Here is a 16605-nt window from a genome sequence, read left to right on the forward strand (position 1 = left end):
ATGTATTCCAGTAATCATGAATTCCAGTTTAATATCACTAAAGAAAATTTAATTTAATTAAAAATATCTAGTATAAATGTTGACTTGGTAGAAATTAGTTCAAATGTTATACAGCTTTTAGAATATTATTCAATTATTAGAATATTACGCTCACAGTTTCTGCTGAAAACAATTCATACACTTTAATAGCGTTGCGTGGAGTGTCATGATTTGTACGTCATTCATCTTGTCGCACAGCACAATGTTCAGCCATTTCTTGTTTTCACCGCCGTTGGAAGCTCTAAGTAAGAATTGGGGGATCTGAAAATTCAAATATCTTAGAGTCTCGAAATATCATTCGACTGGAAGTAACTGCACCATTGAAGTAGCCGCCTTTTTAACATTAAAATAGCCCGGGCAGCTTATTATTTCGAGACTCTACGGTATATGACTTTCTCCTAGAAGATTCGGGGAAAAGCTGGGGCTTGTTAAATTTTCACAACAATTTTGGAAATTACTGAAAGGGGGTTGCAGCCTGCCCAATCCTCACAGCTTCCGATGGGCCTGATTTCAGATGCTTTATTTATTCATGTCTTCCTTTTTAGCAGAAATGTGACACAAAAACTACTGATACTTAAACCATTTCTATCATAGTTTGCTGTCTTCTTACGCAGTCTTTACACTCTTCATTCTTTCCACAACTTTTTATCGAATACATTATTCCTTTCTTACGATGACACAGATTACAGTCCAGAATGAGTATTGAGATGAGGACAGTCGAGAGAATGAAGGCAACTAACATCAATTTAGGTGATGTGATGTAAACAAATAATCCTTTATTTAGCACGTGGGGTCGACTTTCTGTAGAGAAATTTTATGGAAATAAGATCATGAAGCAAATCGTAAAACATGATTATTTTGCAATTTTTCTCAAAAGTTGTGCACATCTAATTACACACAGTACGCTTTTGGTTAATTTTTCAATCATAATTGAAAATTTTTACCTGGATCACTGCGTCTGCTATTGGAAGGTGACTTTTATGGACTTTGTATTCCAAAAGTTGCACGATGAGTGATTCCTGACAACTTCATATAGGGTTGAACCATCTAGGGTTTGTGTTTTGATGTTTTCTTTTTTGTTGCTTTGCAACCAGGCAAGCATTGAGTGAATGGGATAAAGAGATAATTTAAAACAACCTTTGTATATTCACTGTGCAGATGAAAACGAGGTTGTGGATGCTTGCAATAGTCATTACATGTTCTCACGTTTGGTGGATTGTATTTTACTTTTGTTGTAAATTCTGTTTCGTTAACTGTAAACACAAAAGGAAAAGCGTTTCAAATTTAGATCTCAGTTTAAATTTTAATTAAATACAGAAGTCCTTACTTTCGTTTGAAGACAGATTCTTGTGTAGATTAAAGTTCACGGCTGTTAAGTTCTTTTCCAGGTAACAAGAAGTGTGATTATATACAATATATTTGTAAAATTTTGTGTAGTTTTTTAAATCAGGAACGACAATCTCGACTTCTGTCAATGTCATAGGTTGGGGCCAACATAATGAACATGTAGGAATTTTATCTTTATCGATGACACATCGTTGAACTTTAACATAATATGGCTCCCTGTCCTTGGGAATGTCAGTGAAGTTTTCATTATAAATTGAGACAACTTCTTGCTTGAGGACTATGAATATAGAAAATGAATATTAATGTTAACTCATTTTCATCATGATTCAAATCATTATTTGTTTTTGTACCTGGTTTATTGTTAGTAGTCTTGTTCTCTGTTTTACTATGCACATTCTTGCTCATGAACACCACACATATTATGCATGTATATATAAAGTTGTTAAAGACACCTAAAGAAGACAAAGATTGTTTTTCAGAAAATTCATTATTTAATGCTCATTATTACACACATGAATGAAGCATTTATTTTATCGTGAAAAAATACAAGGGATGTTGGGTTATGGTGTGTTGTGTTTCAGTAAATCACTCAATTATATTATTAACAAAATAAATTCATTAATCGTAGAATTATGTCATCAAAGAAATGTGTAGAATTATGTCATCAAAGAAATCGTAGAATTATGTCAACACTAATGAACGTATCTTTAACTGTCTTATTTATAAGAAATTCATTAAATAATTTTCTTGAAGACTAAATTTATGCATTTCCTCCATCATTAATAAACATGCATTCCTCACCCATTTCTTCTGCTTTTACAACCTGATTTCTCAAAGATATCTTGTACAATGTCAGGTGTATTGTCTCTCTTATACATCACAACTTAGCTTCGCTTTTATAAATGATGAGTTCTGAAACGTCTTTTATACTCTCTAATTTCAATAGAATGGTTTTATAAACCTCAAAAATTTAAGATTTTAACCACAATTGAGATGGAAATTAGTCTTCAAAGACATCCTATATTTTGATAAGTACTATGAATATATTTGAACGGAATGTCATTCATATGTAATCATTATGTAGGTACTCTCATTTAATTGTTTATTTACTATACAATCAATGTTTATTCATCCCTGAACCATTGAAGATGACTCATCAAATCTCTGTAATCAACCAGTTTTATATTGAAGTATTTATGTCGTTATTAATTTATAAACTGGCACTTGAAATGTTAAGATTTCTTACTCTTAAACCATTGTTTGCTTCACTTAATTAAGTTACTGTAAAATTCAAATCATAAAGAAGAATCTGAAAGCGTGGGCCCATAGCATAATTATTCTCTCATTATTCTCTCATATTCTGCACTATGGTCAGGCTGGCCTATCCTCTCAACTTGCTTAAAAAGTAAATATTTACATTGTTAATCATGTCTCTCAATTAAACGATCCTACGTCGGCACATTATATTTTGACGTAAACATTACTGAATTATCAATTTATCATGTTTTGTGAGTAATATGAAATGGGAAGAATTTACAGATATAATGAATTGTCGAAATGCCAAGTTACATAGCTATTTAATTGAGATGTAGTTGTTGATTTGCTTCTGGCAAATTCCGGGGTAAATTTTTCTTTTTGATTGTTTTTATATAGCCGGGCAACAAAGATGTGTCAAATTGTTTACGTGGCTATATTTTTAAAATAGGAAGAGCAAACACGCATTGTAGCGCTTGTTGCAGATTTTGATAATTTTGTTTGTCATGGGTTATGGTGTGCTACGGTGGCTATATATCCATTTAACTATTTGCATGTTACAAAATTTTAAAGCTACATTTATATCATTGTTTTCATTACTACAGCTAAATACGATTGGATATGTATTATTTTTGACAATATTGCATTCTTTGTTCAAAAATGAACTCCATGACTTGTTCGAGAACATAAAATTATTTGATAGCTATATAGAATTGCAAATTAGTTAGTTACTATAAAAAACAACTCGTCTGTTTTGGAAATAAGTAATAAGTAATTCAGGCAGCTCATTGCTCTCAAATTATTGCAAAGTCAGCTTTGACGCACTTCAATTCCAATGATGTTGTAGGGAAATCACATTTCAGAAATCTATTACTGTGTATATAGCCTGTATGGAAAGAGTTTAAAGTGACTGCACAATATTGCAAAGTCAGATTTGAATTGAGGCAATTGCATGAGTTCCAATGACGTTTTAGGAAATTACATTTTTTATAAAACAAAGACTTTATTGTGGTCACGAACTTTAATTTTGCTGTGATTAACATATTTGTCATGGTGAACGACAATTTAAGTAGTTCTTAAGAACTGTAGAAAACTGAAATGAAGATAGTTATAAAATTATGCTGCAGTTTGCCGAAATGCATCGTGTCATTTTAATTTTATGTAATATCCTCATTTTGGTGTTCAACTGTTCTTTGAAGAACTACTCAATTGTCAATCACCACGACAAATACGCTAATCACAGCAATAATTAAAATATTTTCTTAAATTGAAGACAAAAGACAGCAAAGCAAAGCATTTGAGCTCTTGCAAACGACAGTGACAATCTATTAACTGTTAAGCGGTAGCCTAGCCATCTCAAGAGTTGCATGGTCATGCTCTGTAAGTTTTTTAACACGATATCATTGTTGGTTTCCTAATGGATATTGTTTTTACAGTGAACAAACACCAAAATACGTACATAGCTGTGAAGGACGTGATGCGGTTAACCTGTTATAAACACGACACAAAAGTTAACGTCAGTAAGTCAATGTCGTTAATTCTTTCATGCTATCTTTTGGGTCTTGCTCTGTTAGTTAATCAGTGTTGATTTATTTACAACTTATTCAATATATACAATCAAATACTACATATTAGCATCGTTTTGTAATATGATAATTAGTTATTATATTATCGATGTACGCCGGTGGCCATTATTACACAAATAATATTCCGGTTATACATCTTCATATTTTTCCATTGTTAAAGCGATTGTTTCTGTTTGTATGCAGCGGTTAAAAATATTAACTTCTTGCACAACTCTCTTTCGTAGTTTAAGGGATTTTTTTGAGACCGAAAGCAAACTGAGACTGCAGGATATTTTTACTCATATATAAATCGTGTATAATATTAAACAATCACTGTCGGGCACCGTAAGATATTATTTACCACTATGTGGTTAAGCTTGTGCATACGGCCTGGTTTTCATGTCTGTTCATAAGCATTTGATATTCATTTTGTCGTTTGCCGAAGAATAGACTGAGTAGTCTCCTTTTAACCGCTTGCTGTCAAAAGTCTCCTTTTGACCGCTTGCTGTCAGAAGAAGTTTTGTATTTTACTAAAATAAAGTTTTCTATGTAACTAATCAGATCTACACATAAATATTCGATGGGTTTTCCCTTTTTAAAGTTTCGATATCATTGCTTATTTTAGTTATTTATTGCAGCATGTCTTTGATATGCATTGACCTGTATATTACAGGCAATGAAAATAATATATTCGCCCACGACTGCTGTCAAGCTGGGTTATTATAAGGACCAATATTGGTTGCTTTGTGTTTCGTGAGCGTCTATGGTATTCCCATTCAGTAATTCAAACCATATTAGGAGCTAAATTTGTCTCTGGCATTATAGAAATGCTTTGAAAAGATAGTTTAGCTTTACTCGTAAAATATTTTAAATTTTGAATGTTTTCGTCCAAGATTTCGTGTGAACAATCGGAATGCTACTGTAACAGTCTCAGACATTCCACACTACATTCGATACATAAGAACTTGAAAATAGAAATCTAGCTATGTTATCGTAGATATTAATTCAAACTTGACTTATACAAAGATACTCTTAACACATGTATAGAATTAAACAATTATCTCTTGAGCTGCTAAAAGAATAAAAATTTGTGAATAGATAGTGTGATAAAGAGTGCATGATATAAAAGAAACTGCAGGAAAACGTTTTTCGTCTGTCAGCACCAACTTTACCATAAAGCCTAGTTAACATATAGTTGTAATTGTAGTAATTCGATCGGTGATGAACGTTTGCAGCAATTACAACTATAAGTAAACGCGCGTTGTCATTGTTGTCATTGTTGTAATTTAATCGCAGACAAATCGGGAGCTGTTCTAGAAGTTGAACTTGTCCAACTTTTACAACATTTACAACATAAGAAATTTACACGTGAACGATTATGGTCGATGGCAATTCATCTTTACTTTCGAATTCTTGTACGATAAATGATCAAATTTGATACTAGTAAGTATCACCTGAATTACAACAACTACAACTATTTATGAATAGGTAGTGTTGTAAATCATTTGTATTGTATAAAATCAGTTGGAATCCGAATGTATAAAATCATTTGAAATGTATGAAATCAGTTGGAATGTATCAAATCAGTTGGAGTGTATCGAATCAGTTGGAATGTATCAAATCAGTTGGAAGGTATCGAATCAGTTGGAATGTATCAAATCAGTTGGAAGGTATCGCTGATGAAATTACAGCAATTACAATTGTATGCGAAGTACGTTTAAACAGGCGATGACGAAATTGTCTGTACTGACTCATGCTCTAACTACACCTATGCGCGTTAAATGTCATATGCTATATCTTGCCAAAAGTTTTTTTTGCTCGAATTTGTACTCACAAAGGCAAGTGGGCTAAACAGACAAGTATTTTAGTAGAATCGTCAAATTTTACTCTAAACCAAGACGAATTTGTCGTTATATCTTCCCGAGATACTCTTTTGCTGTAGATGCAAATTTTGTATTGTTATGTGTATGTATACTTTCGTATTTACTTATCTGATGAGATATTGTGTAAATGTGTACGTAATATTAATCATTGAAAATAAAGACTTTATAACACTTTGTAAAATAGGTATTTTTATACAATACGTACATTGTTAGTCACGCACTGATTACTGCAAATGACGTTTTTTGCGTCATTGTTTCAATATCTCTTTGTATAGAGAGTTTTTGTAATAACGTCATCCTTGTTTGCACGGCGGAAAACGTCTATGAATGCTGAAGTTCCAAATATTTTTTGCCGACAAAATTTGTTTTTAAATCATAAGCGGACTCAGCGTTCGGCAAAATAAAGTTATATAGCTCAATTCGATTTTATATTCGAAAAATACGTTCAAAAACACTATTGGTTCGAAATTTCTAATGAATATAAGTTTACCAATGCACTTGCATCTAAAATGTTTGTAAACTTGTAAATATATTGTAAAAGGAGCTGCAGTAATTTATTTTTTGACGTACCCGGTCCGGCACTGTTTTTATTAATAGCAAGCTAACTTGATTAGATCTTATGACGCATATTGGCTTATGTTAGAGTTACTGCAAATTAATTATCATTCAGTATTGCATGAGATCAGAGCTCCGCCCTACTGTGAGATAATTTTGTCAGTTTTTTGTAAGATTTTAAATTCATGTGCTCCATTTTTATTGTTTTAAAAGTATTCGCTGAAGAAATCATTACATTTACCAATATATAAACTGCCGATAATTTTACAACAACTGTAGTTCTGACTCACCCATTGCTTTTCTTTTTCCAATATGAGCGAGCGAACGATTTCTCACAATAATTTCGATTTTCTTTGGTTTGCTATTTTTTGACAGTCTTCAGCTGTTCTTGTATGTGCAGCCGAGTACTAAGTATGAATGAATCTCCAAGCGTCGGTTCTATTTATTTGCTCTACTTTTTGCTACCTGGAATCTTCCAGTTTGTTCGAAAGGAGTGAAAGTTCTTCCTTGCCTCCGAAATGCGCTGTCAGAATAAGGATGATGTGTTTTTGTGTGCTAACCGCAAATCAGTTTCGACGGAAATTTTCATAATGTTTTTGAAAGCATTCAGTCCAAAACATAAAATCTTTTCGAAAACATGTGTGGCTACCTGATTTTTTCATTACAGAAATATATTATTCACTCAAGCTTCATTCACAGTATGTTCATGTAATTTGTTACATTTTGTTTTCTAAATAGAGTTTGGTGGTATAGTGGTTAGTATAGTACCTGGTGTTATTACTATGGGGAAAGGCATTGTGTCTATATAAAGAAATCTGTCTGTGCAAATATCTTTATTTTATTTTAAAACCCTTTCATTCTTAACTTGTAATCATTTGAAAATGCCGTGGCAAGTCAAGTAAAATTGACCATTAGCTCTAAATAGTTTTTAAAAGACGGTTCGTTTTGTTGTAATCATACATTATTTTATGATGTAGCTACTAATCTGTTTTTCATTGGATTCGATAATTATGTTAAAATCTTGGAGTACATATGTTTGGTGTACAACATTATATCATACATTATCATACATGATATGCGCTAGGCAAGTTAATTGAGGTTATCTTTAGTCACGTTTTAGTTAGTATTGTGACGTTAACTAAACAATGAAAATGGTTGCTTATGTGCATGTAATTATTTATCATAACAGTTCGGTTTCGCATTGTGGTTTTACTATTGTGGTCAGTTTCGAATTATTTTTTGCTAAGTAACGTGAATGTGAACTAAAAACTAGAATTTTTCATCCACAATATCGAAAATGTGATTGTTAAATGAAAGCGATTTAGCTTGATGTTTTGCCAATAAGTTTGAAGAATTCTCCATGCAAACAATCGAGGTTCAAAACATTTTACTTAAATCTTTAACTAACTTTGGAGTAATTCCTCAGTCAATGATACCTGAAACTAAATTACTTTTAATGGAAATTTAGGGGTAATGTGACGGGGGCGGATTTAGGTGATGGGCGAAGCGGCGGCGCGCTTCCCTTTGCCGGAAAAGTACCCAACAAAGAAATATATGATGTAGAATAAAATTGTTATTAAGGAATGTGTTAGTTTGCTTTGAGATTGAGGAAGTAATTTTCTATTGCTAACATCTCTATGTTCTCAAAGTACTACAGTCATATCGTTCGGTGCATAAATGTTTAGATTTGAAGTTTTAATGTCAATTTAATTTCATCGATGTTGTAGGTAAAATACATCTTAAAAATTTAATGTCAAGCACGTAGAGATTTTCAGCGAATTACGCAATGTGTTAACATAAAATGTGTTAAATTAATCTCTTGTGAAAAATTCATCGAATGTACAAACATCAAGTGTGTTAACCATAAAGTCACTTATTACAGGTGAAATTGATAAGTTTTAACTTATTGGATTGTTCTTCTACTTTTCCTCATTTCTTATTAGTTATATTTCTAAATAAATTGTTTGATAAATTTTTTCCTGTTTCTTTCGACTTTGTTACGGAAATGTGACACTTGACTTAAACTTTTCCTAACTACTCTGGCAATTGTTATATAACTTTTATATTACGTATATAATGCGCATTCTAATTAGTTGCCTTGATATTTTGCCAAATGCCATGCGCATAATGTATACTACCCACGTATATTTGATGTTTTCAAGGACATCTAAATAAGACAAAAAGTCTTGCATTAAAGAAATATATATCCATCAAAACACAAGAATTAAAATTGATGTCATTTGACAAAGTCGTCGCTATCAACGAAATTAGTTGATGTAGTTCTCAATATAATATTAGAGCCCAACAAATAATTTTAAACATAGTCATAACAATTTGGTTTTATGAAATTTATTAAAAGAGTGACGTTTCGTCTTTACTCAAGACATCTTCAGACTAATTAGGTGTCTTGAGTAAAATGTGTCTTGACTAATTAGGTGTCTTCAGACTAACTAGATGTCTTGAGTAAAGACGAAACGTCACTCTTTTAATAAATTTCATAAAACCAAATTGTTTATGACTATGTTTAAAATTATTTGTTGGACTCTAATATTTATATTGAGAATCCGTTTCCTGCCTGGCACTTCATTGGCAACAATATTGATGCTGTAGTATTTATTTAAGTAGTACATTAAACGAGTTTTTGGAGAGTGCGTACGTAATTAATATTCTCCACGGAGGCAATAATGCAATTAAAATAAGTTAGGAAAACACGGCAATTTTATGACCTGTAAGTGGTACGTTGCAAGCTGACGATTTCAAGCTTGTCAATTGTTTATACATCATCGGTTGCCTAGAAATAACTTAACGCTTCTTTTAGAATCGATTTATCCAAATATTTTCCTCGATTCACAGCTGTAGGCAATGTTTGTCATCACGTGTGCGATAGTCATTGATATCGCGTGTCTTCTACGTATGTATTGGTCTTAACAGGCTAATATTTTCACAATGTCGGCAAGTTTCACCAAAAAAATGACAGGTCACTAACACAAAACAGTAATAAAGTGATGGTTGAACCCCGGGAGTATCATAACATGTTTGTGGATGAAGATCGTCCAGGTTAGTAGAGTCCTGAGAAGGACTGTTGGTATTGATGTAGACTGACGTTTCGACAACCTTAGCGGTACTCATCTTCAGAGTCAACTTAACTCTGACTGACGTCAGCTTTTTATAATAAGCATGACAGACGTAGCTATGATTTTTCAACACGGCCATCGCGAAAGTAATGGTAAGGGTGATTACTGTCGACGTTTCGTCTTCAACTTCAGCCGTTTTAAATTTAGAGCTAAGCTGCTAAGCCACGAGAAGGCTTTTGAGTTTTCCAATTTCTACAATTATACTTCATCATATAGCGAGGAGGGAAACGTATGAAATTTTTTGCAGACAATTTATCAGAGAATTTTTCACTCTTACTGAATTTTACGTTGTTGTTACATAATTTGTAGTACATTGCTATTTGCGATTAAATGTACTGAAACTAACCAATAACAGTTGAGTGACATTTCTTGCTCCATGACGACATGTGCTACGTGCAACTGTTAAATTGTTAATTACTTATATTACTAACTCGTCGCTCATGCTGACTCATCATCTCCGCTGATGGCACATCACTTCCGCCAAATCAAAAAATAATTTGCATCATCTGTGTAAATTTATTTCATAGATAATTACTTCAGAATATTTAATCAACATTTCGTAATGATTATTTACAGTAATCGAGAACAGTGTTCAAGAGTTGTTCTATGCAGTTTGTCGTCAAAGTTACATTTGTGCTGCATAACATTTGGGATGTTAATTACAGGAGGGTTTGCTTCAGTTGTGAAGGTAACTTTTTATTACATACATCCTTTAAATAGACGGTAATTTGGTCATGTGAAGGAAATTTTGTACGTGATTTGAAAATGCTTTATATACGCTTAGGTACATAATAAATTGGACGGCTATCTCTATGCGATCAAAAGAATTTATTTGAATCAGATAAGTGTTCTGTTAAATCGCAAAATTGCTCGAGAAGAGAAGTTCCTTTCTAGATTGAATCATGAAAATATTGTAAGGTAAAAAGAAATTTACTATCCAAAATAAATCAAAATTTTACATGGGGATGCAAATACGTACAAAGCTTCCGCACGTCAGACCCCAAGATCATTTGCGATAGGCCTTTCTCGGGCTACGCAGGAAGAGTGTAGAAATACCTTCGCGCATGTGCAGATCCTATCTTGTAAAATATTGAAGTTACGACGAATGTTTGAGAGTCACTTATCAGTGTTGAAACAGGTAAGTTTTAATTGATTGGATTGTTCTTCTACTTTTTCTTCATTCGTTTTTTGTTGTATTCGAAATAAATATTTTAATAACTTTTTTCCTATTTCTTTCAACTTATGTAACGTTACAACGCAATAAATAAAACTATACTTGAAAGGTCAAATTATGCCATGCATATTAGAGTTACATCAATTACTATATGTGTATGCTAAAAAGCAGCCTTTAGTGATTTTTGGCCTTCATAAAGTTAAGCATGTTCATAATCTTCTTCCGAGATTATTTTCCACTCCTAGATGTTTCATGGTTTCATTTCAGATTTTGTTGCTTGAACGAAATATCTTATTTCCAAACGTTTAATTCCAAATATTAATGACTCCATCTCTATCAGCGGTTGCGATGCACCATTCATTGCCATCGTCATGCAGAGCAATTGTCATAACACCTTTTACGTGAGGAGTTGTTCTGTATGTGAAATAAAATACATTTCTGAGGTAGGGTCGACTTTTGCATTCTTTAACATTAATATTGATAAGTTTAGTAACTTAACTTTGCGATGTAAGAAAGGATCAAGTCGTATTAACAACAGCATGCAGAAAATCCTAGTCGATACTAAAATTATTTTTAAAAATAACTGCAATTACTCACCAATACACTTTTCAGTATTTTTTCATGCTCTCTCCCTATATATATAGGAGTGCATGTCTCAAATTCATCAAAAGTGAAGGAAAGTTAAAACGTAGGGTAATCAAAGCTATTCTTGGTTTGCAAGGTTGCTTGCTTTTAACAAAGGATTTTCCTTATTTACAATGCAAATTTCATCCAACATGGCCAGCATTCCATTGTTCTCTTACTCTCAGGAGAATGGTTGCAACCCACCAATAAGCAAACAGTGACAGCATTTCAATAGAATAATACTGCTGAATTTCATATTAATAACTCTATTGAACTCATTAACAATTCTTTATGCATATGTATTGTGTATACAATAGCAGAAGTGTTCATGCTCTCTAGCATTGCTAAACAATAACTACCTTCACTTGAGAATTAAGAGATACAATGACTTTGATAATTCGGCAATTGGTAATCTGTGAGTACAGTAATTAAAGTTTACGCCAGGCAGTCGAATGCTTCATTTTGGGTTTCAATAATGACGAGGATGGGACACTGAAGCACGCTGCTGTTTTCAATTACAAACGTGTAAGTAATGTACTTTTACCGAGGCTTTGAAAGTGTTTTGTAGAAGAGGTTAATAAAGAATGCTGTAACTTAAAGAAGGTACCGAATATAAAGATAAATTTTAAGTATCGTGAAAGTGTACTGACATTTAAATATTTGATACGATGATAAGTGTGTATTGAGTATATATGACAGCTGTTTCTGCGTTTTGATGTTTTTCTTTTACTTATCGACTGTTTTTTAGTCTATAGTCTTCATATTTTTGAATAATGAGTGACTCTATACTGAACAGAGTCATTTATATATTCGCTTTGATTATCTAATATAATTGCTGCCATTGTTTGCATATTATCTGGGTAACCCCAACTGTTTCTTTTGTTTCAAGACAAGGTGAGAATTAAATAGGGCGTGCGAGTACTTAAAGATAATTGTATGAGCCCAAAATTCTGCTACCAACTAGCTCCTTCGAATTCAACCATAGTCACCCCGAAATCCCGATATAATTTCCCTGAAATCCAGTTACAATACTAAGCCATTAATAACCGAGTTTGAGGTCTTTTCGGAGAAATATCGGACTGATGTCTTCTTGTACAGACCGAGCCCGTAGGGCAAGGTTTGTAGAAAAGACAAAGGTCTGATATTTCTCAGTAAAGACCGCGAAAGCGACGTTATTAAAAAGATTATTACATGGCATTATTTCACCTGAAACAAAGCTTGCCTTCTTTCTCGCCCTTGCTGTTTTTGCGGGTTGGCTTTCACTTTTCTAGTTTTCGTCCATAAAAAATTAATCTTTTCAAATTGTATCGTTTGGATAGTTTAACTGTTTTCCAAGTGTTTTTCCTTCGAATCACATTCGTAAATGGCTTTTTGTTTCGTTTATTTTGCGTTTTGCTCTGCATTACGAAGTTTGTTTGCATTTGACAGTAAAATTACGCGTTTCGGGCCATGGTCGATTACGGGAAAATAATGGACTGGCAAAAATGTTTCTGAACCAATCAAAGCGCGCCATGTTTTCGGAAGTGACGCTTGCCATATAATAATCAATTAAAGTCTTCTAAATGCTTTTTTGCTTAACTCGTATTCTTACTGCACTGGAAATCCCGATGTAATTTCTCTGAAATGCAGTTACAATATCCGTATATAATAATCAATTAAAGTCTTCTAAATGCTTTTTTGCTTAACTCGTATATTCTTACTGCACTGGTTGATCAGTTCTTCAAAAACGTCAGTTTTGCGATCATGTCTTTTTGATTGAATGTCGGAACGAGTGCCTCAAAACCTCAATAAATCATTTCATTTTTACAAACCTTCGTTTAGGCACACAATTATCTGTCATCGTAGCCCAAAGTGTGATTTTGTTGTCTTCGGACAGCCCAATAATTACCATTCCGTCTGGTGTTATAGCTATGTTCTGTAAAATAAAGTTCACTAAATTCGTCATCTGTTTTTTTCGCATATGAAACACACAAGCAAAAACTTTGAATTTTGCGTTTAGATTCCACCATTTTTCTCGGCATTAAATATCAACATTACAGAAGTAGTAATTTACGTGTTTATTGCATGATATATACCTGAATCTCTGTACCGTTGTCAGCTTCCAAGACCTTCTCTACCACATAAGATGTTGTGTTCCACACACTCACAAAGTTTCCTGGACCTGATATACTCATCATGTGACCTTCTAGAGGTGAGTAACACAGTTTCTTGACAGCCCCTATAGAGTCGTCTAGTATCATTGCACATGCGCCAGTCTCTGTCTGCCATATTCTAATTGTTGTGTCGTGGGAAGCGCTCGCTAAATAATGACCGTCGGGAGAAAATTTTACATCGTTAACGGCATCGCGATGTCCGATAAGCGATGTAATTTTTGATCCGTCCACAAAGGCACCGGTTCCCGGTAAAAATTTTATTATTCGTATTGTTTTGTCGTCTGAGCATGTTGCTAAGTGCTGACCAGATGACGATATTGCGCATGCGTTGACAGCTGCAGAATGAATTGCTAAAATGAAGAAAAAGAAATTACTAAGATGTCACTGTGGCACGAAACTTGACAGAAATTCTACCTTTGACTAAAGTCATTGTGACAAGTTTCAGTGATTTTTTACCAGATATAATAGGCTTGGACAACCGTATTTAAGTTACTGCAGCATATAAGTACCGAGGAGAGCGGCCTGAACAGATCAAAGCAAGCTATGTAAACAATTATGCCTAAATGCTCACAATGACATGAACCAGCAAAGTGATAAAAACGAGAAAGAAATATGTTCGGAATTCGGTTAGACACAAAAAACATCCTCGTCGAGTCAAAAAATTTTACGATATTTTGAAGTCTTAAAAAAATCTTGATTTCGTCTTGTAAATCTTACGGTTGAATTTTCACCTATTTGTCATCGATAGTTTTAAAACTGTCTCCCTGAGAACTTGAAATTCAAACTTCAATGGAATATATTATGCGTTAGAATTTATTAAGTATGTAAATTTTCAACAACACAAGCGCTGTGAAACTCTTGTGAAGACTACCACTGTTATTTAATTGACATTGGCTATTGTGACAGTGCTCATAAATCATAAATTACATCCTTTAGCGGGTTTCAACTTCTTATTTTACATATACAACACGATTTTCTGAAATTTAATTTATTTATTTCGAATGACGATAAAGTCAAGTTTATTCATTGCATTCGTGCGTGTGAGTACATCAGAAAGCTCGATGTTTTGTAGATTTAGGATATTGCATTGCAAGTTTGTCCGATCTTGTAAAAAACTTCTTGTAAGAAAACATCCTAAAGTCAGCATGAAACCTGCATGTGTAGGTAAATGATCATGTTAGAAAATTTGTGTTCCTATAATTCACTGAACAAAGCATTCGCAGAATAAATCAATAGTTTTTCTCACCCAGACGCGAGGCACATCTTCCATGTTCATAGACCCACAAAACGGCCGTCCTGTCTTTTGAACACGTTGTAAGAACATTTTCATAAAAACAACAATATGTTACATCATCTGCGTGTCCCTTCAGAGTATACATTATATCTCCTGTCACAACATTCCAAAGTATCACATTTTTATCCGTAGAACAGCTAGCTAAGACTTTACCATCAGGAGAGAATGCACAGTGAAGTACGGGTCCTTCGTGTCTTTCTAAACTTCGAATTATGTCTCCCTTGAATGGCGTGCTTTCCTTTTGACCCATTTTTTCATGGATAAATGACAGTATTGATCAATATGCACTCAGTAAAATAACTTGTTTTATCTCGTCATTGATGTAAACTATGAATGAATTATACGAAACGTCGGCGTTTCTGTAGTTTAGTGGTCGCTCCAAATACGCGTGATCGAATGATGTGGTTAACAAACAGATTTTGCCTGCAATATAATTACAGTATTTTCATAATAGCTACAACTTTGTCATCCGTTGACTAAACGCTGTATGATTCTCGAGAAGTGCTCAAGCAGCTATATGTAAATGAAGTGTTGTTTATGTTCACTGTCGACACCTGTTACAAAGTAAGACACGCAATATATTCTTTGCTGAATGTGACCGTAAAATGCTTATAAATTCGAAAGTGTGTTTCCCAAAGAGTTAACGCAAAAAACCCGATAACTGCTCTTCGTTTCTTCTTTCTGATTCATAAAAAGTCTTTTTGTTCAAAATTTAACGGCGAAAATCTGCCATACATAATTTGCAGTTCGGCGTCTTGATGTCATCATAACATCGTTATGTAGACCGAGATAAAAACGAGCTTTTTTACTAAAATTTAATAGATACATTCAATAAAATTAATAAATTGTATCCTGAAGTTAATGGGTATATTAAAGAAAGTTGGACATAGTTTACATGAGCCCTTGAGAAAGGCTGACCCTACAAAGCGTGATCTCGCATGCTATTAAAATTCCATATAAATTCGCTTTTCTTTTACATTAGAGGGGGGCCAGTCCTACCAGCCGATTGTTTACCCAAGATCTCGCTATGTCAACGCTTTTCAATCCATTTGCATGCGATAAGGCATCGCTTTTCAGCAATGGCCACAACAAAAGACATCAACATGAGGAAACAAACTAAGAAAGCGTAAAAAATCAAGACGACAACTATATTTGTTTGTTTTTAGCTATTTTGTATTTTATCGCCGAAAGTCGCTGTTCAAACCGAGTTCTTTATGTAGAGACTAGAGTTTGCAGGTAAAAGAGAGGTAAAATAACCGTACAGAGAGGGCCCTTTCCGTAGAGCTCGTGTAAACAGCCCCTGAGTCTGCATGTTAAGTTAATAATGTTTATTGAGAATTTGTGGATTAGGCCAAGTATCAAAAAATATATTTGTTTCAGAAACATGGCGTGCAGCACATGCCCAGCTCAAACTTTAAAAGTTGTTGCTGACGTCAGTTAAATTCCATTTACCTTGCATCTTTCAGCGTAGTCGGCGCTGAAAACTTCTAATTTAAACATGCCGACCTGCATTTTCAACCAAATCACCCCAGATACCCAAGAGCACATTAAACCTCAACTATTGAGCATGCGCATTTAGTATA

At 33.6% G+C, this 16605-nt stretch overlaps 2 protein-coding genes and 2 long non-coding RNA genes across 5 annotated transcripts; 2 read left to right on the forward strand and 2 right to left on the reverse strand.

The window, feature by feature from the left end:
- Nucleotides 1–1086: 1086 nt before the first annotated feature.
- Nucleotides 1087–7253, reverse strand: LOC124435256. The gene is made up of 4 exons (XM_046985195.1): nt 6934–7253; nt 1737–1838; nt 1367–1663; nt 1087–1292 (listed from the first exon to the last, which is right to left on the reverse strand). The coding sequence occupies exons 1-4, from the start codon at nt 6935–6937 to the stop codon at nt 1087–1089; spliced, it is 609 nt and encodes a 202-aa protein (XP_046841151.1). The 5' UTR covers nt 6938–7253.
- A 2274-nt stretch (nt 7254–9527) lies between these two features.
- On the forward strand, nt 9528–10737 carry LOC124435610. Of its 2 annotated transcripts, XR_006945085.1 has the most exons (3): nt 9528–9700; nt 10354–10465; nt 10562–10737. It is a non-coding gene; the product is annotated as an uncharacterized LOC124435610 (long non-coding RNA). The 2 variants fall into 2 exon arrangements; XR_006945086.1 differs by having other exon boundaries at nt 10354–10737.
- Nucleotides 10738–10961: 224 nt separating this feature from the next.
- Nucleotides 10962–15543, reverse strand: LOC124435560 (uncharacterized WD repeat-containing protein alr2800-like). Its single transcript, XM_046985561.1, has 4 exons — nt 14975–15543; nt 13651–14078; nt 13387–13490; nt 10962–11365 (listed from the first exon to the last, which is right to left on the reverse strand). The coding sequence occupies exons 1-4, from the start codon at nt 15270–15272 to the stop codon at nt 11257–11259; spliced, it is 939 nt and encodes a 312-aa protein (XP_046841517.1). The 5' UTR covers nt 15273–15543; the 3' UTR covers nt 10962–11256.
- On the forward strand, nt 11755–14079 carry LOC124435624. The gene is made up of 2 exons (XR_006945100.1): nt 11755–12100; nt 13674–14079. It is a non-coding gene; the product is annotated as an uncharacterized LOC124435624 (long non-coding RNA).
- Nucleotides 15544–16605: the final 1062 nt, after the last annotated feature.

This window comes from Xenia sp. Carnegie-2017, unplaced genomic scaffold (genome assembly GCF_021976095.1).
Source record: "Xenia sp. Carnegie-2017 unplaced genomic scaffold, XeniaSp_v1 HiC_scaffold_14, whole genome shotgun sequence".
Classification (NCBI taxonomy): Eukaryota; Metazoa; Cnidaria; class Anthozoa; order Malacalcyonacea; family Xeniidae; genus Xenia; species Xenia sp. Carnegie-2017.

Excerpts from the sequence above, each read along its gene's own strand:
- LOC124435256 (XM_046985195.1), bottom strand. Across the intron at positions 1,664-1,736 it reads GACTACTAACAATAAACCAG|TCCTCAAGCAAGAAGTTGTC; the intron begins GTACAAAAACAA and ends CTATATTCATAG. Across the intron at positions 1,293-1,366 it reads GAATCTGTCTTCAAACGAAA|TTAACGAAACAGAATTTACA; the intron begins GTAAGGACTTCT and ends TTGTGTTTACAG.
- LOC124435560 (XM_046985561.1), bottom strand. The coding sequence starts at position 15,272 with ATGGGTCAAAAGGAAAGCACGCCATTCAAGGGAGACATAATTCGAAGT. Across the intron at positions 14,079-14,974 it reads AAGATGTGCCTCGCGTCTGG|CAATTCATTCTGCAGCTGTC; the intron begins GTGAGAAAAACT and ends TCTTCATTTTAG. Across the intron at positions 11,366-13,386 it reads AATTGTGTGCCTAAACGAAG|AACAACTCCTCACGTAAAAG; the intron begins GTTTGTAAAAAT and ends TTTCACATACAG.